The sequence below is a fragment of the Euprymna scolopes genome, chromosome 12 (genome assembly GCF_053919585.1).
Source record: "Euprymna scolopes isolate OS-2025 chromosome 12, ASM5391958v1, whole genome shotgun sequence".
Classification (NCBI taxonomy): Eukaryota; Metazoa; Mollusca; class Cephalopoda; order Sepiida; family Sepiolidae; genus Euprymna; species Euprymna scolopes.
In genome coordinates, this window is record NC_136493.1 from 144619142 (window position 1) to 144641098 (window position 21957).

At 33.3% G+C, this 21957-nt stretch overlaps 1 protein-coding gene across 2 annotated transcripts in view; it reads left to right on the plus strand.

Moving 5' to 3' along the window:
* The window catches only part of LOC145291524 (putative thioesterase PNKD), a 238241-nt gene that overhangs the window by 194637 nt on the left and 21647 nt on the right, over nt 1-21957 (plus strand). For both annotated transcript variants that reach the window (XM_080137513.1, XM_080137512.1), the window contains exons 5-6: nt 15339-15431; nt 20121-20284. In XM_080137513.1, coding sequence (XP_079993639.1) covers nt 15339-15431; nt 20121-20284 — 257 coding nt within the window. The remainder of the gene's footprint in view (nt 1-15338; nt 15432-20120; nt 20285-21957) is intronic.

Below are 21957 nucleotides of genomic sequence, written 5' to 3' on the forward strand. Positions count from 1 at the left end.
ACTTTTAATGCATCTAAAACCAAGCTTCTCTCTTTACATCATCAACATTCTAATCCACATCTGGCATCAATTGAAATTAATGGCTCTCGTCTTCAGGAGGCCTCAAGTTTTGACAAGCTTCTGGGCTTGACCATTACTCCTGATCTTAAATGAAACACGTACATCAAATCTGTTGCCAAGGCCGCTGGAAAAATGGTGGGATCTTTCTATCGATCCGGTAAATATCTCACTGCTGATTCTATTCTCTATCTATATAAGAGCCAGGTACGTCCAAGGATGGAATACTGTTGCCACATCTGGGCAGGAGCTGCTAGAAAGGACTTGTCCTGCCTTGATAGAGTTTAAAATAGATTTCGTAGCCTCGTAGGAGATGTCCTTTTCTCCTCCTTGCTACCTCTATCTCACAGAAGAGATGTTGCGAGTTTGTCTCTGATGTATCGTTATTTTCATGGAAAGTGCTCGACTGAGCTGCAATCTATGGTCCCCCCTCGCCAAACTTTCACAAGAAACACTCGTCTAGCTGTAAACACTATCAATAATTCCCCCCACTCTTTATCTGTGCCTAAACCTAAACGTAGATTCCATGAACAAAGCTTCTTTCTTAGAATTGCACGCCTGTGGAATTGTCTTCCGTTTTCCTGCTTTCCGGCTGACTACAATATGGTTGTGTTCAAGTCTAACGTAAATAAGTTCTTGATGAGCCGTTCCATATAAGTTATCAAATTTACCAAATTTTCATTACTAATGATTACTATATTGTCCAATTTCTACTGTACACTCTTTAACCCTTATCCTTGAGTGGCCTCTTGGCCTTGATAATGTGGTGATGCCTATGTAAAAAAAAAAAAAAAAAAAATGTTGTGCCATTACAAAAGCAACGTCTATGCACAAAAAGGTTCCTTTAGATATATCGAACGTAATCCAAAGTTATGTTATCAATTTTGCTAAAACTCTGTACAGGCACTTATCAGCAAAGATTTTTGGATGTTGAGAAAACATGTGCCAAATGCTTTGATTGGTTCTAAATTGTCTGTGTCTGTTTAACAGTCATGCACTGTGCCCTTTTCTGTCATTTGACATAAGTCTGTGGCAACTTTCACTTTTTTTTTTTTTTTTTTACAAAGGCGTCACCACTTATCAAGGTCTGGAGGCCACTCGAGGATAAGGGTTAATGAGTGTACTGTAGTCAATGAGACAATATCATAGTATCATTAGTAGCGGAAATTTGGTAAATTGGACTACTTAAGGGAATGTCTCATCAAAAACTTGTTTACGTTGGACTATAAGGTGACCATGTTGTAGTCAGCTGGAAAGTAGGGAAACAAAAGAGTTCCACAGGTGTGTAGTTCTAAGAAAGAAGCTTTGTTCATGAAATCTATGCTTAGGTTTAGGCACAGATAAAGAGTGAGGGAAATTATTGATATTAGTTTCAGCTAGACGAATATTTTTCGTAAAAGTCAGGGAAGGGGGGGGGTTCCATAGATTGATACATGTCACCTGTCTTACCCTAACAGCTCCATCTACCAACACTTTGTAGCACATAACAGGCAAACTACGTGCAGTTTTAAGAAAGAAGCTTTGTTCATGAAATCTAGGTTTAAGATTAGGCAAAGAGTGGGGGGAAATTATTAATAGTGGTTTCACATATTATTTTGACGATTAGAAAAGTCTACACAAACCAGTAAATTATTGGAACTCTTTTTCAAAAACACTGACAATTGCTCCAAGTTTGCATAAACAACTTATTGACAGTTTCCACAAGGGTTATGGAGTCGGAAGGTATAAGATCTAGGATTCCAAAAATTTCGACTTCTAGAATTTCAAAATATCCAATTCAGACTCAAGTCTTATATTCGGTCTGTCTGATTATTTGGAGATGAAAAAGTCTGACTTCATTACCTAACTTTTTTTTTTCCATTTCTTTTTCCAAAACTTTTCCGATTTTTACTCTACAAACTTAGTTTTTTCATAAGCAAAAGGCCTTTTTGGTTTAAAACTGGTTCTGAATTAAAAATATGTTTATACATGGTGCCTTTAATAAGTTTCCAACCTTTTTTTGTATGGCCACTTTTATTGATAGTGCACATATGAAACTCTAGTTCCCTTCGAAGTAATCTTCTCCGGCTGCAGTGCACTTGTACCATTCCAACAACTTCTAAGAGGCCCAATTGAAGTCCTCTTGTGAATGATCCTCGTCACAGCCTCTTTCATCTCCTCAATTGTCTCATAACGGCAGTCTCTAAGGGTTTCCTTGAGCTTAGAATATAAGCAAAAGTCACAGAAAGCAAAATCTGGACTATAGGGAGGGTAAGAAACTGTCTTGATGCCCATCTTTGTTATAACAACGTCTTTCTTTCTGATCTTTTCTGAGCATTCTTGGGACAAACTTTGTGCAAATTTTTCACATCTTCAGCTCCTTGTGAATAATTATGTGTATATTCCTACACTGACAGCAAACTGTGCACTTATTGTCTCTATAGACACACGACGGTCCTTATCTGTGAAATTCTTTATTTGGCCAATCAACTCTGGTGTACTAATTTCATTACTCCTCCCACACCTCTCATCACTTCTCACAGACTCCTTGCTTTCCTTAAATCTCTTATGCCACTCAAAAACTGATGCTCGATTTATAGAAGATGGTCCAAAAGCAGTCTGAAGCATTCCATACGTTTATGTGGCATTTTTTTTCCAAGTTTAAGACATAATGTTATTGCACATCGTTCTTCTAAAGTTTCCTCACGCCCAGATTGCATTTCTGAAATTTACCAGCTGTGACAATCAGACTTTAGTAAGGTGTATTCCAATTCCTGCTGTAGCTGTTCATTTGAACCTGAAATCATAAAAATTAGTCATCTTATAAGATGTATAGCGAAAATATACTGAATTTTCAAGAGTCTATGACAATTTTAAATGCGTTACAAAGAAGTCTGGAAACTTATTGCAGACACTTTATATAATGAATCCTTTGTTTTACGTCATCCTGTTTCATTCAAGAAAATTTGGTGACACACAACCAGAGATTTTGTAACGTATGCGGGTACTGTAAACTGGAAATGTAAATGGTTTAAATAATTAACCGATTTAGATAATTAAGCGATGGTTTAAATTTAGATAATTAAGCGATGGTTTAAATTTAGATAATTAACCGAGGGACAATTTAAATGTCTTATTTCGGTCCAAGATTTAAAATAACTGAATGAAAAGAAATAAGGACAAGAATTATGTCAAAATTATAACAAGACCCCAAAATAAAGCGACAGACTTAATTTGAAACATGACACATTGCAAATAAATGAAAATTAATCTAATATATAAAATTAAGTCAGTCATATTCTCGACTTTTGTCATCAATAGCTTCTGTCCTACAAAATTGATATTGAATTCTGAATAGCCATTTTATTTTGTTGACTATTGCTTTGTTTCAAGAAAAATAAAGTGTAATTTGAGTTAATTCTTTTGAGAAATGGATCAAATTTATTTATTTTATTTTTATCTGAGGTAAATCTGTATTCGTCCAATTTGTTTCGAAGAGAAAAATATTTCTGAAAAATAATACATATTGTTGATATCGTGAGCTGTTTCAGTAGCTTTTCAGCCTAGCTTGAATTGAAAGAAGAAAATTGTGCAAAATTGCTTTTTTTTCATCTTGTATTCAATGAAAAGAAAACAATTGTTTTAAAATGATTGTAATTTAAACGAAACGCTCTTTAAAATGATAAAGTAAAGGTATTATAATGAAAACTTACTTGAAAATACATTTGAAATCAAAATTAAAAATTCCGTAAGAACTTTCTAGTAAACCTAATATTTTTGAAAAAAAAAAATTCTGATTTTGTCCTACTTTACTTCCTTTTTATTGGATTAAAAAAATTGTATAATTGAGGAAAAATAAAAATGTTATACTTTCAAAATCAAATTTACAAAACAAACTGCAAGTAAATAAACTATGGAGCAACATAGCTAGTTGAAAATGAATATTTATAGTAAGAAAAAAGTCGATGGTTTAAATTGTGTTTTGGTTAAAATCCTGTTTTTGCTGTGTCACCACAACAGAAACAGATATCTGGACTATTTTAAAATAAATTTTTAAATATGATGAAATCGAACACCAACAAAGTTATTGCAAATATATAATGCAAAGTGTAGTATCTGTTTTAATGTTACACTTCATTTTTTCTGTCCTCAATCAGTGAAGGAGAAATTCTTCTAGTCTGAGTTGATCTTTATTTTTGTTTCAATCCAGATTGAGTCTTTTGGGGAAGTGTTGGATTTTTCTCATATTAAAATAAAATACGACTTTGTGTCTAACTGGTTGAGATGCAAGTAAATAGGGATTACTATCGTCCTTTTTATGGGATTAACTTGTGAATTTCCTAGTCCCCCTATAACTGTTGTATTATATCTTGGAGGATACCATATTCCACCTCGATCTGTTTTATGTTTGCCATCCCACATAGCCTCCACTCCCATCTAGAGACTGACCTACTTGTTTTTGGAGCACCCAGAACACAGTGGGTGACTTAATTCTTAGCAGATGGTTTAGAGAGCCCTTATCAACCTACATTTTTAAAATCTTTTTTTGAATATCTGTAACTACTGTCCTGCTTCCCATGATTAATTTGTTTTGTAAATAAAATAATTTTAAAACAAATTGATCAAGTCACAGAATGAATGTGGCATTCTGGTGAGTGTCTAGCATAAGATAAACCCAACAGTTTTTGACAAAGTTGGATGTCTTTTGACCCCCCCCCCCCAAATCCCCCAAAACGATTCCGGCTTTATGCTTAAAGCAAAGAATGAACTTTATGATTATTGCTTTTCTTTCCTAAAAGCCTTGTTGTGATTGTATATTTTTTGCTTGAATAAAATCATCTTCCTTTCTTCACATAAATCAGGTTTACACACAATTCCTTTGCTAGTGAGACATTACTTATCAAGGATAAAAGTAACTCAAGGATAATTCATCGCCGATTGAGAGGATTCATCATTAACTTTTTTCATATTAAATGTCTCTTCACCTCTTTCCTTCTAATGATCATCTCTACTCGAACTCTTCTCTGATTGTGTTAGTATGTTTCAAATGTTGCTTTCAAAAAAGGCTTCTTTATCTACTTGTCTTAGCAGCAACATGTGACACAAGGTCGGTAAGAACAGAACTATATCAGACAAAAAGGATCTACCAGAAGACACGATAGGGATCATACTTTGCAAATAAATTTAACGTAAAATGGCAAAACATTTCAGGCCAGTATTTTCTTGTTACGGTAGATAAATATTGTTATATTTTTTTTTTTGCTTTGTAGGGAAAAGAAGAAAAATTATTGCTAATCCTAATTCAAGGTGGAAACAATACTTCACATCCTAAAAAAGACATTCTTACTTTAATCCTACCAATATCCTTAAGTTTCGATGTCTTTCCCCATCCTTCAAAAATCTTAACTCTACCGCTAAGTTCGGGTAAGTTTTTTCCCCCAAAAATAATAAAATAAAAAATTAAAAAACCCAAAACTTCCCTTAACTTAACTACTAATCTTAAGTCCGGGTGGCAACAGAATCTTCCTTTTCTACTCACAAAAATGAACAAAAACATGGCAACACGTCCTTTTCTGTTCTTGTATTTCACAAGAAGTGGCCAACTAAGGTGGAACTCTACGATACCACATTCTGTTTTTGACAAAAGTTTACCAAACTTTCTTATATGTATTTGGATTCTTCAGACTACTGTTCTCATCTTGAGTGTGATTTTCACAACATTCAGTGGATGTAAACTCTCACCTCCTTTAGATGTATTTTGTTAAACTCGAAAATCTTTTTGTCAAACTTGGGAATCTGTATGGAATTTCGAACAGAACCCTTTATTTAATCCAGGGGATATAGCATGCTCTCGTTCCATCAGCCATGACCAGGAAGAATTCCTAATTAATTTGTAATTGTATTTTGAGTGTCACCTGATCTGCGGATTGAACCTTCAACCTCCAGAAGAGTGTAACTTTACAACTGAATTTTACCAAGTACTAAATCCACTATGCCACAGACCCATGGCGTAGTGAGTATAGTACTTGACACTCAAGATGAGAATAGTAGCCCAAAGAATCCGAACACAATCAGTTCTCATCTCAAAAATTCAGAAACGTAACTCTCTTCATATTCAAGTGTTCCATTTGAATAATGTTTATTTATATTTCAGTAGAGATGTTTGTATTTTTTATGGAAAATGGTAAACATTTTCTTATTTGATATTCAATTTCGGTCAGATATATACATACACGGCTGTTATGTGTCTGTCCAGTGATATGAACGAGTAAAAAAACAAAACAAAAAAAATAACAGAGTTAAAATAAAGAAATACTTATTTTAACATAAAAAAAAATATTATTTACAAGTAAATACACTTTCTTAGTACTACTGCTACTAGCTTTGAAAGCGATTATAAGATCTATAGCGTTGATGGTAAAAAGGAGATAAAAGCTACTGACTTCAAATCAAATGTTTTATGTATCAGTAAATTTAATAAGAAGAATATAAAAAAATAGTCCTTTGGTCAGTGAGAAAATATACAGAAATCTTTATACCAAAACTCCAGTTTCTTCAAATGATGCGCTGGTTGGCTTTTAAAGAGTTTCTTTTGGCTGGATTTTTATCCTAGAAACATTACTGGAGTTCTTAACAGCAAGTCAGCAATTTAAGAGATTAACAACTAACGTGGCTGCTAGTGTAGCGTCCTTATATAGGTTTCTGCATGGAATTTTCTTGATTATTCCAGATTGTTCCGAAATTGTTCTAGATAGAATATTTTAATGTTCTATGGAATGTCATAACACAGAATTTTCTTGATTATTCCAAAACGTTCAAAATAGAATATTTTTATATTCTATTCATTTTTATAAGGAAAATGGAATGCCATAATACTTTCTATAAGGAAAACGCCCTCTCATAACATGGCTAACATTACCAAGTGGCTTTCTCCATCCTAACATTCTTCCAAGCCACTCAACAAAGGCACAAAATAAATATTTTTAGTATCGTCTACACTGAAAATTAAACCTTCAACCTCCCAAAGACAATCACTTAGAATTGATTATTACTTTGCACTTATATCCAAATAAACCAAATAATACAAAAGATTCTTAAAATGTTAGAAATATATAACAGACATATACAAAGAGTGTTCCAAAAGTAATGTCTCCTATTTTTTTATTCTGCCCAAATGGATTAGAAGAGATTGCATTGATTTGATGACTGAACTTATGCATTCATGATCTGAAAGTTTCATCAGATATTGATGGTGTGAGATTCTAAGAAAGCAACTCCTGTTATGGACGTGCATCAGAAGCAGAGATGAGTCATTGAATTCCTGCCAAAAATGCATTGAGAATGGTGGTGACTATGTAGAAAAATAAATTCTAGAGTACAATAGGTCACTCGTTTTAATAGTACTACTCCCGTCTTTGTAGCTCTTCAATTTTTTTAGTTAAAATATAGGAAGTTTTACTTTTGGGATGATCCGCGTGTAAAAAATAACGCACTACCATCATTGCTGACAGTTTGCATTTGCCTTGTAAATGGAACGTTTAACATCACACACGTCTTCTAAACAATACTTAGTTTTTATTTTTGTTTCAAAGCTTTCTAATTGCAAACTGTCTTTCTCTATCTTGTACATTACTGTCACCAACCGAATATTAATAATATCGTGGCTTAGTGGGGGATGCCTTTTTCTCTATCCTGCAACCTCTCTCCCACAGAAGAGACGTTGCGAGCCTATCCTTGTTTTATCGTTATTTCCATGGCAGGTGCTCGTCTGAACTCCAATCTCTGGTCCCCCCTCGTCAATCTTTCACGAAAAACACCCGTCTAGCCGAATCCACTGTGAAAAATTTCCCCCACTCTTTATCTGTGCCTAAATCAAAACGTGGATTCCATGAACAAAGCTTCTTTCTTAGAACTGCATGCCTGTGGAACTCTGTTCCGTCTGCCTGCTTCCCACCTGACTACAACTTGGATGTCTTCAAGTCCAACATTAACAAATTCATAATGGGCCGCCCCCTTAAGTAAACACTTCATCAAATCTCCACACTAACGTAATGTACTTGCAATAACCCTTATCCCTGAGTGGCTTCCGGGCCTTGATAAGTGGTGACCATTGTGTAAAAAAAAAAAAAAAATTTTCCTGTGATTTTTATCAGATTCAAATCTTAAGTAGATCATCACTTTTATTTTATTCAAGTCTGCAAAATGTTTATGATTATAAATGTGATATACAAATTAAAAACATGATTGTAGATTATTTATACTTTCATACAACGACCAAATTATTTTTACTACATATGGTAACTATATAATAGTGTGTGTAGATATATATATATATAGTTGAATTTTTTTCTCTCTCTGACGTTGATATTAAAAGCTTAGTTTTTCTATTTTAAAATTATTAAACTAACCTTTTTATATACTCAGTCATGGATATGCGAGCGACTACATAAAGGTTAACTAATTTGCATATTACTTTGAAAATCGAATTAATTAATTACTCATTTTTTATGGTTTCTTATTAAATGATTGGTTTCATTTCACTATTATGCTAATTGTGTAGAATTTAAGATGAAAACGGTTTAGCACACGGAAATATTTCTCTCTCTTTCTCTCTCTCTTTCTCTCTCTGTATATATATATATATATATATATATATATATATATATATATATTATTATTGTTTTTATATTTAAATTTAATTCAGAAAAAATATAATTTTCAAAACAAAAATTTATTATTTGAACAAAGAATACAACATATATAGTAATTTCCTTAATCCATGGATTTTCGATGTAGGCTCATCTCCTCAGAGGAAAAGTCATTAGCAAAATATTAAATCTGCTTTGATATAATTTTTGCTATTCAGCACATACATAGAAAATATATTAATGATTAAATCTTTTTAAAGAACATAGAGAAAGAAAATAAGGATTGAAACAAAAAAGGATATTAGATTTTGGTATCCAAATAGAACGGTGATCCTTGTATTAATGTATGTATGTATGTAAGGATGATGATATTAGGTTCCAGATTGGATTTTACCTTCAACGTGGCAATCTTCAACCAATCTGGAAACTAATAACATCATCCTTTTTCATTAAAGGATTATCATTCTATTTAGTTGAAAAACACATGAATTTTACACCCAACGAAGATCGTAGGATTCATCGACCGAAACGTTGTGCTAATAACTACCAAGATGAGAATAATTGTCTGAACAATTAAAACAATACAACCATAATACAACTATCAGCCCAGACAAAATACATTATGAATTTCTAAAACACTTAACCCAGAGCTCTCTCAAATCTTTCGAACCCTAATATACATTAATACTGTATTTTAACCTTTCCTTCTGTCAAATTAATACAAGAAAAAGAGCTACTAATAATGATTATTCAAAATACATTTCTGAATTTAATGAAACAAGGGTTTATCTTTAAACGTTAGAGGACAGAAGAATTTTATTAAGTAATTTACTTAATATCTACAATTTCGTATATAGTATAAATATTGCTATTTATATCTAATTACTTTGCTTATACGTGTACTGAAATGTACTTCAATCATAGTTATATCGCTACTTAAATCTATACTGAATAGATGCATAATTCCCCCCCCCCCGTATCAACTCAAATATCCAGAGATCGTACATCTTATTTTATCTTAATTCTAAATATCATTTTGAATCGTACCTAAACATTTTATCCTATTCTTATGAACAATATTTTAACTATATAATAACTATATATTTATACATATAAATATGAACAGTATTTTAACTATATAATAACTATATATTTATACATATAAATATGAACAATATTTTAAATATATAATAACTATATAGTTATACATATAAATATGAACACTATTTTAACTATATAATAACTATATAGTTGTACATATAAATATGAAAAATATTTTAACTATAAAAATTTATAGTTATGAAAACTCCTCCTTAAATCAACCAGCTGCAAATCTAGATGCTCCCAGCATCTGCGTTTTCACCTTCCCCCTCTATTCCATTAATAGAAAGCATAGTAAAATCCTTTCAAACATCTGGGCAGGAGCTGCTAGAAAGGACTTATCCTGCCTTAACAGAGTTCAAAATAGACTTCGTAGCCTCGTATGATATGTCCTTTTCTCTTCCCTGCAATCTCTTAATCACAGAAGAGATGTTACGAGTTTGTCTCTGCTTTATCATTATTTTCATGGCAAGTGCTCGACTGAGCCCCAATCTATGGTCCCCCTCACTAAATGTTCGCAAGAAACACCCGTCTAGCAGAAAACACTATCAACAGTTTCCCTGCACTCTTTATCTGTGCCTAAACCTAAACGTAGATTCCATGAACAAAGCTTCTTTCTTAGAACTGCACGCCTATGGAATTGTCTTCCGTTTTCCTGCTCTCAAGCTGACTAGAATATGATTGTCTTCAAGTCTAACGTAAACAAGTTTTTAATGAGTCATTCCATATAAGTTAACAAATTTACCGAATTTCCGTTACTAACGATTACTATATTGTCCAATTTCTACTGTCCACTCTTTAACCCTTATCTTCAAGTGGCCTCTTGGCCTTGATAATGGTGATACCTATGTAAAAAAAAAATGAAAAAAATTTGAGGAACGTAACTTTTCAGTTTGAGCAGCCACCACAGAATGTACGGACATTTTTTTCCAGCATAAAAGATAAGATATTTTTCTATTTATTTTTTGAAATTCACTCGTTCTTAAAATCGCAAACAGTTTGTGTATTCGACTTTTTATTCCATCTTGACTTGTAGTTTGAAATCTTTTCTTTGTGGAATGTATTCTAAAAGTAACCGATTCTTTCTTTTTCTCACTCTTCGATGTTTTGAATTATCTGTAATTAAAAATCCGTCACCCAAGAAAACGGGAAACATCGAAATTGAAAATGGTCAGGTATTTTGACTCAAAGGATGCTGCATTTATCTCTTCTGCATTATTTATTATTCTTAACTAGTTTAAACTTTGTAATACTTAACCATGTCTTTGTATTTTAATAATACGTTAATACCTTATTTATATTTTTATTCTTTTTTTAACCAGTTTTTCACCAATTTTCAGAATGTACTTAGATTTAACTCCTTTCTTAATTTCCTGTTAAGATATATTAAATAAAATTAAAATATAAATTTCCAAAAACCCACAAAATGATCCCCAGCCGAAATACTGACTACAGGTTGAAAACAGATAGAAATTAACTGAACACAATGTGAAGTTGAAATTTTTGTGGAAAGAAAGTATTTTACTATTAATTACTTATTTGCTAAGAATTGTAAAGTTATTGATTTTTCATCTAAACTTGTTTTTCTGCTCTTAATTATATTTCTTCACTCTTTTTGAAAATCATAAATTATCATTCCTTAACTAAGTGTATGTCTAAATATAAGGCCTATACTGGCCATATATGGTTACTTATGTATGATACTAAAATAAACTGACACAAATTCTTTTCTGAATGTAGAGTTAAAAGTTACTTTGCCTGCAAGACAACTGTTTTGCATGATAAACATTATTCCAAATCCTTATACTCCAAAACTCTACCCAAAACTCTCTATATCCTAATGATGATATAACTTATAAGAATACAGTATTAATATAATACTGTATTCTTATAAGTTATATCATCTCTCCTGTTCCAACTGGATAACTAACCAGTTGCACTCCTCCCCAAGCTACTATAAAATCACATACTTTGCACATACCTTGGGATATGGGTTTAGCTTCCGGTTCTTAACTTTTAGAAGGCTGACTGTTTAAAAATCGATAAATACTAAATATCTGTAGATTTTTATTGCTAAGGCATGCATTAGCCTAACTTATATTCCACAGCGTATCTATAAAAACTTATATTTATAGTTTATCTATAAAAACTTATATTTATAGTTTATCTATAAAAACTTATATTTATAGTTTATCTATAAAAACTTATATTTATAGTTTATCTATAAAAACTTATATTCCACAGCGTATCTATAAAATAGATACTTATTAGCCGTAGTTTGTACTTAGATTTAAAGTGATCTATATTAAGTAACAACTTTATATTTTTCTTTCCCTTATATTTGTGAAACTACTGGTGATTGTTTTTACATGAACACTAACATCTAAACATGAACACTAACATCTAAAGCACATTTTGAATCATACCCTAACTCTTTATACTATACTTTTCCAATGTATTTATTAATCCACAAACAATATTTAATCTTTGCTGAACCGTAGTAGATATTAACCTTAAATCTATACTCCATACTCATACATACCTCCACTCAAAACATGTGAAAAATCCACATCTTCTAATCTTAATCCTATTTTGAGGCGTGTAACTTCAAAGCAGATACTAATTATCTTTGATACTAACTCTATTAATCCTAACTACCCATGCAGGGGTGTAGAAATACCTGGCTTTGAAACCAAGTGTGGGAATAACCCTCTCTGTGCTGATGGATCCGTAGATATGGTCAGGTTATCTATCTAGAAGGAAAACTGATATGTAAACCTGTGCCACTGACCTCATACATCTTGGCACCAAACGAGGGAGGGAGGCCTCCTCAGTCCTGGTCGACAACCTACCTAGAGCTGCTGACTATCAAATCACCAGTTTGCAAACCTAAACTGCTTAAAGAGTAGATAGGCTCTATCGCCCAGTTTCCATATTCCTTCTTTGCATATTAGCCAAAAGCAGAGGTGCGATCACAGGGATATTAGAAACACCCAGTGCTTAGCCTTGTTTCCTGACTAGGGCAATGAATGCAACATCTGCCTCATTCCCTTCCCCTAAACCTGGGCATTTTGGGGGTGCTTGTTTACCATGTCTGCTAACATGATTGAACTGGGCCACTCTTGTCTGACAGGTTTGAGGGTACCGGTTTGACAGTTGCTGGCTGCTGTTTCCAATTGACAGTACAGAAGCCCTAACTCTTTGGTAGCACTTAGGGTGGCTGCTCTATCATCAATCATATAATATCAGGATGTTTGTAGTGCCATGTCGCGCATGGAAAGGGACCCTGCACTCATCTCTAGTGGGTATTCCCAAGGCCACATTCCTGTGGATGAGGAATCAGCAGATGGTCTACTTATATTGCATGATGGTAGCTATGCATATTCGCTTTGTCTAGCACCTCTCACCCTAAACTGAAACTATGAAATAACATGAAATGACAGCTCAATCCAAATTAACTATCAAACAAGACACACTCTAACAATGATTCGCCTCCTTCCTTGAGGCTTGCATTTATAAATATCCATGGACTTAGAACTAACTTAGATGATGTAGAATCATTTCTCCTAGCAAGCTCCCTGGATATTTTAGCACTAAAGTGAAAATAACTTGCACTCTTCCATCCCCTCTAACATTTTTAACATGTCTTATAGTTTCTTCCCTAGAACTGCTAGACTTTGGAATTTCCTTCCATATTCCTGCTTCCCCAACTGTACTGACATGCAGAAGTGAAAGTGTAATGTAAACAAATACTCCCTATATAGTATCTCTGCAAGACATCAAAGTGGCACTGTGCCTTGTTTGGGGTGAAAATGTAATAATAATAAAAAAATTTATTAAACATATACACTCTGGAAACAGGCCACTATTATTGCTATCTTCAACCCCCCCCCCCCCAAAAACACAACAGGCCACACAAATCAATAAAATGTCGCAACAAACCAAATGAGTCGATTGCTTTAACCAGCTGTACTAGTAAAGTACTAGAACAAATGATCAACAATAGACTGACGTGTGGTACTTAGAGGCAAACAATCTAATAACCAACCTTTAAACAGAGAAAGAAAAGAGGGACAATTGATCACCTTGTCAGACTAGAAACATTTATACATAAAGCTTTCATTATAAAAGAACATCTCACAGCAGTATTCTTCGACCTTGAAAAAGCTTATAAGACCACATGCAGACATGGAATAATAAGAGACCTGAAAGCACTTGGCCTAAAGGAAAGAATGCCTTATTCATAAGCAACTTCCTACAAGAGCAGAAGTTTTAAAGTGCAGTTGGACGACACTCAAAATTATATCAAACCATAATACGCTCCAAACTAGACTACACAAGCTTCATTTACAGGTCGGCTAGAAAGTCGTACTTCAGAAAATTGAAAGCTTTCTTTTACTATTCTGGTGTTTCTGCATTGCTACTAGCTCTCATAAATATCCGGATACTATATAAAAAATAACCATCCCAGTACGAGTAAAATTAATTCCTGTAAATACAATGGCTTTGTAACATTTTAATTTCCTCTTACTAGGATTAAAATCAAGATATAATGAATGAACATGGATGAAAATTTGATATATGTGAATTTTTAGATCGGAAATTGTGCCCATATTATGCTCCTTAAAGACCATTTAAAGTATTTTAAAGAAACTGAAATTCCAGGAATATTTATTTATGAATATATAATAATCATTAAAATTTCATAAAAATCTCAAGTCGCTAAATTTTCACAAAGGGCTACTTCCATTTTACTTGCTTTGCATAAAGCTAAATTAAGCTAAATATAGCTTACATTTGGTCCCTTACAACAAGTGACTGTGTTCCAAAATTCATAATTTGGCACTTATAGAGTAAAAGATTTGGGACCTCTTCCATTGTCTTCCACGATGACCTTAAACTATATCCGATGGTGAGGCCCCAGCTTGCGGACTTTGGGGAGTGTGGAGCCACCCTTTAATTGCCATTGCTCCCAGGTCTACTCTGACCCAGAGTGGTAGTACCTGTTAGGGTCCCAACTATGGGTTGAATAGAAACCGACTTGAAAAAAAAAATATATATATTCTATTAAAAAAATTTTCTTTAAAATGACTAGTTGGCATTAAATAACCTGAAAAGGGTTGATATGCCATAAAACAAAAACAACCAATCCACAATCGTTTTATACATATTATATAAATTCCATCAAAATAGGACATATTTGAAGTTTTAAAGGTGATGATGTGCCCATAGCTCCCCTTAGGGGTGCACTTAGAGATTCTGGAACACTTCCATTGTTTTCCCTGGTAAATTTCACATGAGAATAAATTTTTAGATTTTATGTAGATTATCTAAACCTTTTTTCTATAGAGAACACACAAATATCGCACACACATATAAATATTCAGTTGTAAATGCACGTTGGTCTTTATTATAGAGTGGAGGTGTTGTCTATCTATTTTTCCCTTTAACTATAAACACTTGTTAGAATTCTGTATTTCTTTTTACTGCTTTTTGAAATAAAAAAATTTGTTTATTTTGTCTTGTAAATCCACCTTTTTTTGCTCTTTGTAGGGATCACAGTGGCGGCAACGGACAGATGAAGAGAATGTATCCTGATGTCAAAATATATGGCGGCAATCTTGATAGAGTTCCTGATGTTACAAAGTAAGATAAAACAAATTTTACAACTTTTGTCTTTTGGCTTATTTAAGGCAGTAGCGTGCAGGATAAACTGGTGATGCTCGGGAAAATCTTGATACTTTCTAAGATTTAAGTAAAAAGCCTAAAATATTTAAAAATATTATGAAAAAAAGGAAACTATTTTGAATTATATATAAACAAGCAAAAAAATGATTAATACTTGTAGCCAAAGTGGCGGAACCATGCTTTAAAAAATTAGATTTTAACTAAAAGTAGCCAAAAATACAACTATTAAGTACTGATACTACAGGCTGGAACGATAAATTTGTTGCCCTAAAGAAACCAGCACTACAGCTCTATTTTAAAACTTTTGCTGAAAAAATCAATTCAGGTAACTTGCTTATGTAGTAGAGCTGATATCTGTTGAATGTAGCTGCATTCAGCCTCAATCACCGCCTCAATACGGGTCCAGAACTGGGAGCATGCCTTTTCCACGAATGCCAGCAGGAGCTCAGCGAATACTCGGCAGCTGGTAGCAATCAGGCTGGTTTTAGTGTTGTGGGAGGTCATGTTGGTGATGTTGTCGAGGTATGACTGAATAAAGTTGTCTAGCGGATACAGGTAAGGGGAGGAAAGGGGCCAGTGAGAGAAGGGTACAAAGTCATAGCACTCCTTCTGAAGCCAAACCTGGGTCTCTTTGGACTTGTAGGCCAGTGCCGAATCATGCTGCCACATCCAGGATCTGCCAGTGGCTACCTGATTGCACCAGGGGATGACCACACTCCTCAGCACATCTAGGTACACTTTGGTGTTGACTTTAAAGTCGTCTTTGAAGATGTGATGTGGCATGATGTGGCCTTCACTTGAAACCACACCAAAAACCATAACTGTGGCCGGAAACTTTGTTGAGCTGTGCCCTCGAGCCTTGAACTATCCGGATTTGCATTTTGAGAGTACTGGCAATAGTCTTGTTGTCATAACTTGGATCAGTAGAGAGCATGGGTTGTACAGTGGCACATCTCTGATCTTGCTCATTGAACATTGTATCACTTTCAAACATGATAGAAGATTCCTATTGGTCTTGGGTACATAACTGGCAAACTAGTAGATGGTCTGCAACAAAAAAAAAACAGTTTTCATTAAATGGAAATGGAATCATGTTGTCTTCTCTAGGGCAACAATTTTATCATTCCATCCTATATAAACAAGCTACACAGGAAATGAACGATTAATACTTGTAGCCAAAGTGGTGGAATCATGCTTTAAAAAATAAAATTTTAACCAAAAATACAACTACTTTTAAGTACTGATAATAAAACTAAAAGAGATTCTTGAAAAAACATTCTTTTCATTCTAGAAATGTAGGGGTAAGTGCCGATCCTTTCATTTGATTGCCCCACTTAACCTTGATCCTCACTTAATGATACTGTTTAGCAAAGTGGAATCAAGTATGACTTTTTTGGGCCTTTGATATGACTCAGCCAAGGATTGAACCCCAGTTTTCTGTGTTATTAGCAAACATTCTAATTGTTATATATATATATATATATATACATACACACAATGCTGGCAAAAAAAAGTCTGCACTTGTAATTTAAAAAAAAAACGCAAATTGAAGCTAAATTTAATGTAACTGTTTAAACAACCTATACCTCATTTGTTTTGCCTTTTATTCCTCTATAATTTTACCGGTTCATATTTGACTTTTAATTGACATATTCTAGTGTTCGCGTCAATTTAAAAAAATAACTTAAAATTAAGGAAGCAAAAAGAAAGTCCACAACAACAAATGCGCTTAAATTATCGCCCATAAATCAGTTTAAAATATCCACCAACAGGCAACAAAGCATCTTTAATCGTAATTGTTGTTGTTCCAGGTTTGTACCATTTAGTCCATATGCCACGACTTTCTCTTAGTGATCGCCAGAAGCTCATTAATCTCCACCTTTCTGGTTTATCCAATTGAGAAATTAGCCGCAGATTGAAATGTGATGAGAAAACAGTATGAAAGACTGCGCAAAAGCACCAAAACACCGGCAGTGTTCATGATGCCCCTAAATCTGGTCATACTAGAGTTACTTCTAACAGGGAAGACAATGCAATTAAGATTTGCAGCTTAAGAAACAGATTTGAAATGGCTCCCTAAATCTAACAACAGTGCAATCCTGTTCAAAAGTGCTCTCTTTCTACTGTCAAGAACAGATTAAAGGAATTTAATTTGCGAGGATATATTGTAAGACACAAGCCAATGATTTCTGTAAGCGCTGTCTGGACTTCATCAGATGCAATGAAGATCATGACCCTTCATATTGGTCAAAAGTGCTTTTTAGCGACGAAAGCAAATTCAATAGTGATGGTAGGCAGTACGTCAATCAGAGGAAAGACAAAGAATTTAATCCTAGGTGCTCAGTTTCAATGCTGCAAGGTGGTGGAGGTTCAGTTTTGGTGGGGAGGGGGCATTATTAGTACCAATAGTCCAAGGCCTATAGTTCATTGTCAAGGTCGAATTAATTCGACCAAGTACATCAATATGTTGACTGAGCATTTTCTACCCTACTTCGGTTGGAATTTGGATGATAATCTCATCTTCATGTAGGATAATGCTTCCATTCACACAGCTGGCAATGTCAAGAGGTTCCTGGAAGAGCATGATATTTTGTGTTTGGATTGGCCTGCACAATCTCCAGACCTCAATTCTATCGAAAACATATGGCATTACATCAAGCAACAGCTACACAATGATAAAATTTCAAATTTGGAAGAACTTTGGACAAAAATTAAAGAAAAGTGGAATGCCCTTTCCTCGGAGTATTGTTGCAGTCTAATTCAAGGAATTAACAGAAGATTGCAGAAGGGCTATGCTATTAACTAGTTCATTTTATTTCTGTTGTATTTGTGTTGCATTAATGTTCTAAAGTTAAGTTTAAATAACAATTTTCCATTGTGTGGACTTTTTTTTTTGCCTCCTCAATTTGAAGTTATTTTTTTAAATTGATGTGAATACTAGAATATTTCAGTTAAGTCAAATATAAAAAGGTAAAATTATAGAAGAATAAAAGGCGAATCAAATGAGATATAATTTGTTAAAACAGTTACATTCAATTTAGCTTAAATTTGCAGTTTTTGAAAAAATTATGAGTGCAGACGTTTTTGCTGTGTGTGTGTGTGTGTATATATGTATATATTTTTTTTTTTAATGATTATAGTCACCACTTTACAAAGCCAAGTGTCTCCCAAGGAAAAGGATTAAAGAGATGGGAATAATTTTCAGTCAGAAGATGAGGAACACTATGAAAGTAATAACATTGATTAATGGTATGAACTGCATTTGATAACGTTAGAGCAGTATATAAGAATTTATTGATATTAGATTTGAAAATGACCAAGTTGTAATCAGCATGAAAGCAGTTTCATAGTACCGTGTTCCAAAGATAGGAAGTTCTTGCAAAAAAGCACTATGGAAATTTTGCCAGATGTTAGACACATGAGGGTAGAAAGGAAATATCACTGCAAGGTGTAATAGTGTTTGATCATTAAATTAAGTGAACGAAAGTGTTATAATTTTTTTTCACCAAAATATTGTTACTTTTTAAATAAAATTGCTACAGTTAAATTTAGGTGAATTATTATAAATTGTAACTAATTATATTGCAATAATGTGTGGAGACACATTAGTCTGAGTTTTGTGGATAGCGAACACATAGACACAATGCACAACACTTTCAGTTGTGAGACATATATGATTATCGCCCTTGTTGCATGTTTCAGCCGATAGGTGGCGATATCAACTTTCTCTCTCTTTTCCTAAGTGGCTTGCAGCTAGGACACCTGTGCCACATGCTCCAAGTATCTTACACATGCAAACCGATGCTGTAATGAAAAGAACTTTTGCATACATTCCAGCTTTATTAAGGTAAGCCCAAACATTACAAATCCTGAACAAACAAACTTTACAATCAGGAATTACCTCAGTGACAACTTTAAACAAAATATTTAATCTTAGTTCACACCCGATCGGCAGAGCTCAACAGCACGAGTGTATGCACTAAAAGCTATTGTCAGTAAAAAAAAATGTATAAATATTCTTTCTTGTTTTAAATAAAGTCTACGGTTGTATTTATATGTTAACTCTGTATCTATTTTCATTAACTTATGTCATCGAATACACAATGCATACAGCAAAAAATATTTTTCTAATTCTTATTTATAAAATTAGTGGGAGTAAATAGCTTTAAAAACTTTTAATCTTTTAATAGATAAAGAACTGTTAAGAATGTTAGCTTCTTCCAAGGGAAGGTACTCTTCGGGAAAAAAAATCTGTTATGTCCCTTTTGCTCATTAGAATGAAGGAATATTATTTTATTTTTAACCAGCGATATATTAAAAGTCTCCCTTTAATATTTGAAAATGAATCGGTGATTAAAGAAAACAAGCCATTCGAATAGTTTTCTTTCTCAAAATACATATTTTACAGAAGGAAACTGATGTGAAATATATTCTTGCCAATAACATGGTTGAAGGAGAAAAAGGAAGAAGGCTGGTTTGAATTAGGTATCAATGAGTCAGACAGATTGCTATATGGGTCTGACTTTGAAATCCCACAAAATAACTTTATATGTAGTGAATTTCAAATGTTAGGGAATCAACGAAGTTCTTTGTGATACTATTTATTATAATTTGTTTGATGTTTTTTTTTTTTTGTTTTTTTTACAGCACATTGAAAGATGGTGATTCCTTAGAAGTTGGTCATCTCTGTTTCAAAGTGCTATTCACACCAGGCCATACTGTCGGCCACTTAACCTACCTGCTTGATGGCAGTCCATTTGGTGCCCCAGATTCTCTCTTTTCTGGAGATCATCTCTTCTTATCAGGTTGTGGTAAGTTCAGATATTTTTTTTCCTTTTTTTTTTTTCCTTTTTTTATTGATTTCTATTACAGAAAAAAAAACGATATAATTTACACCAGTTTTTACAGAGGTGATTTATTTTGAAACAAATTAACTTTTAGTTTGTCAGACTTTGCAAAAAGCTTTCTTTGTCTGAGTAAAGTCAGGTAGACAGCTAGTATATATATATATATATATATATATATATATATATGGTAAGACTGGTAATTAGAAAAAATCTGAAGAGAGTGCTCAATACTATTGCAGAGCAAATATGTGTTTTATCTTTTTATTACCATTTTATCTGTTTGGTTACATATATTTCAGATGTTAGACCATGTTTACGATCTAACAGCCTCGTCAGACCTTGCAGAAGTGGTTGTTAGTATTAGGAAGAAGTGTTTTAGAAGAAATTCGAGCAAAAAAAGGGGGGGTTGAGGTAGGAGATAATAAGGGGGGGGAGAGAGACGGGTATTGACAACATTTCAGTTTTGAGGGTTAAGATATATTAGATTGTATTGTGTGTGTGGGGGGGTAGCAGATTCAGGTAGGCGTGGGTTGAGATATATGGATATAGGGAGGGGGATGTGGGGGAGAGGATGATAAAGAAAAGAAAAAGTGAGGGGGGTAAGGAGGAGGGGGGGAATTTCAATTTTTAGGTTTTAAATTTTAACTGCCTTTTGTGTGTTCAGTAAGGTATATTAAGTAGATGAGAGAGAGAGGGAGAGCTAGAGGGAAAGAGAGGAAGAGAGAGGGAAAGGGTTAATGTAGATGTCATGTCTTTTAACAGGTACAGGATTCATTAAAAATTTTTGTAGTCGCTATACATTGACTTGTCCATTTCAGTTTACAGTGTTTTTTTTTATAATACATATGTTAATGCACGCACAAATATGCATGCATACATATATATATATGTACATTTCTACACATCCATAGACAGACACACACACACACGCACACACATATATATATATAAACAATCTCTATGCAGACATACATGGATCCATATGCAGACACACATACACACAACTCTTATACACATATATACACTCAAAAATATATATATATAGACACATATACACTCACACACACACACACACATATATATATATATATATATATATATCTATATATATATATATATATATACACATGCACAGACCTACCTATATACATATATGTGGAAATATAGATCTCCAGTAAGAAGTAGATGTACATATACATACATACATACACATACGCATCCACCCCTACACAGGTATATACAATTACATAAATATAGATATTAATAAAAATATAAACATACAGACATATACACCCACACACACACACATATATATATATATATATATATATATATATATATATATATATATATATATATATATATATACACACACACACAGACATGTATATATTTTCATACTAAGTACACAAGCTAAAGTTAGGATAAATAAGTCATAATAAGTAAATAAAGTCAATAGATGGGTGTAGTTAGTAATACGGGGTTAGATAGACGCATCATTAATTTCACATATATACGGTGTGGGTCTCTAACATGGTGCTTTGGGCATATATATATATATATATATATATATATATATATATATAAATATATACAGACATGTATATATTTATACCAAGTAAATAAATTAAAATTAG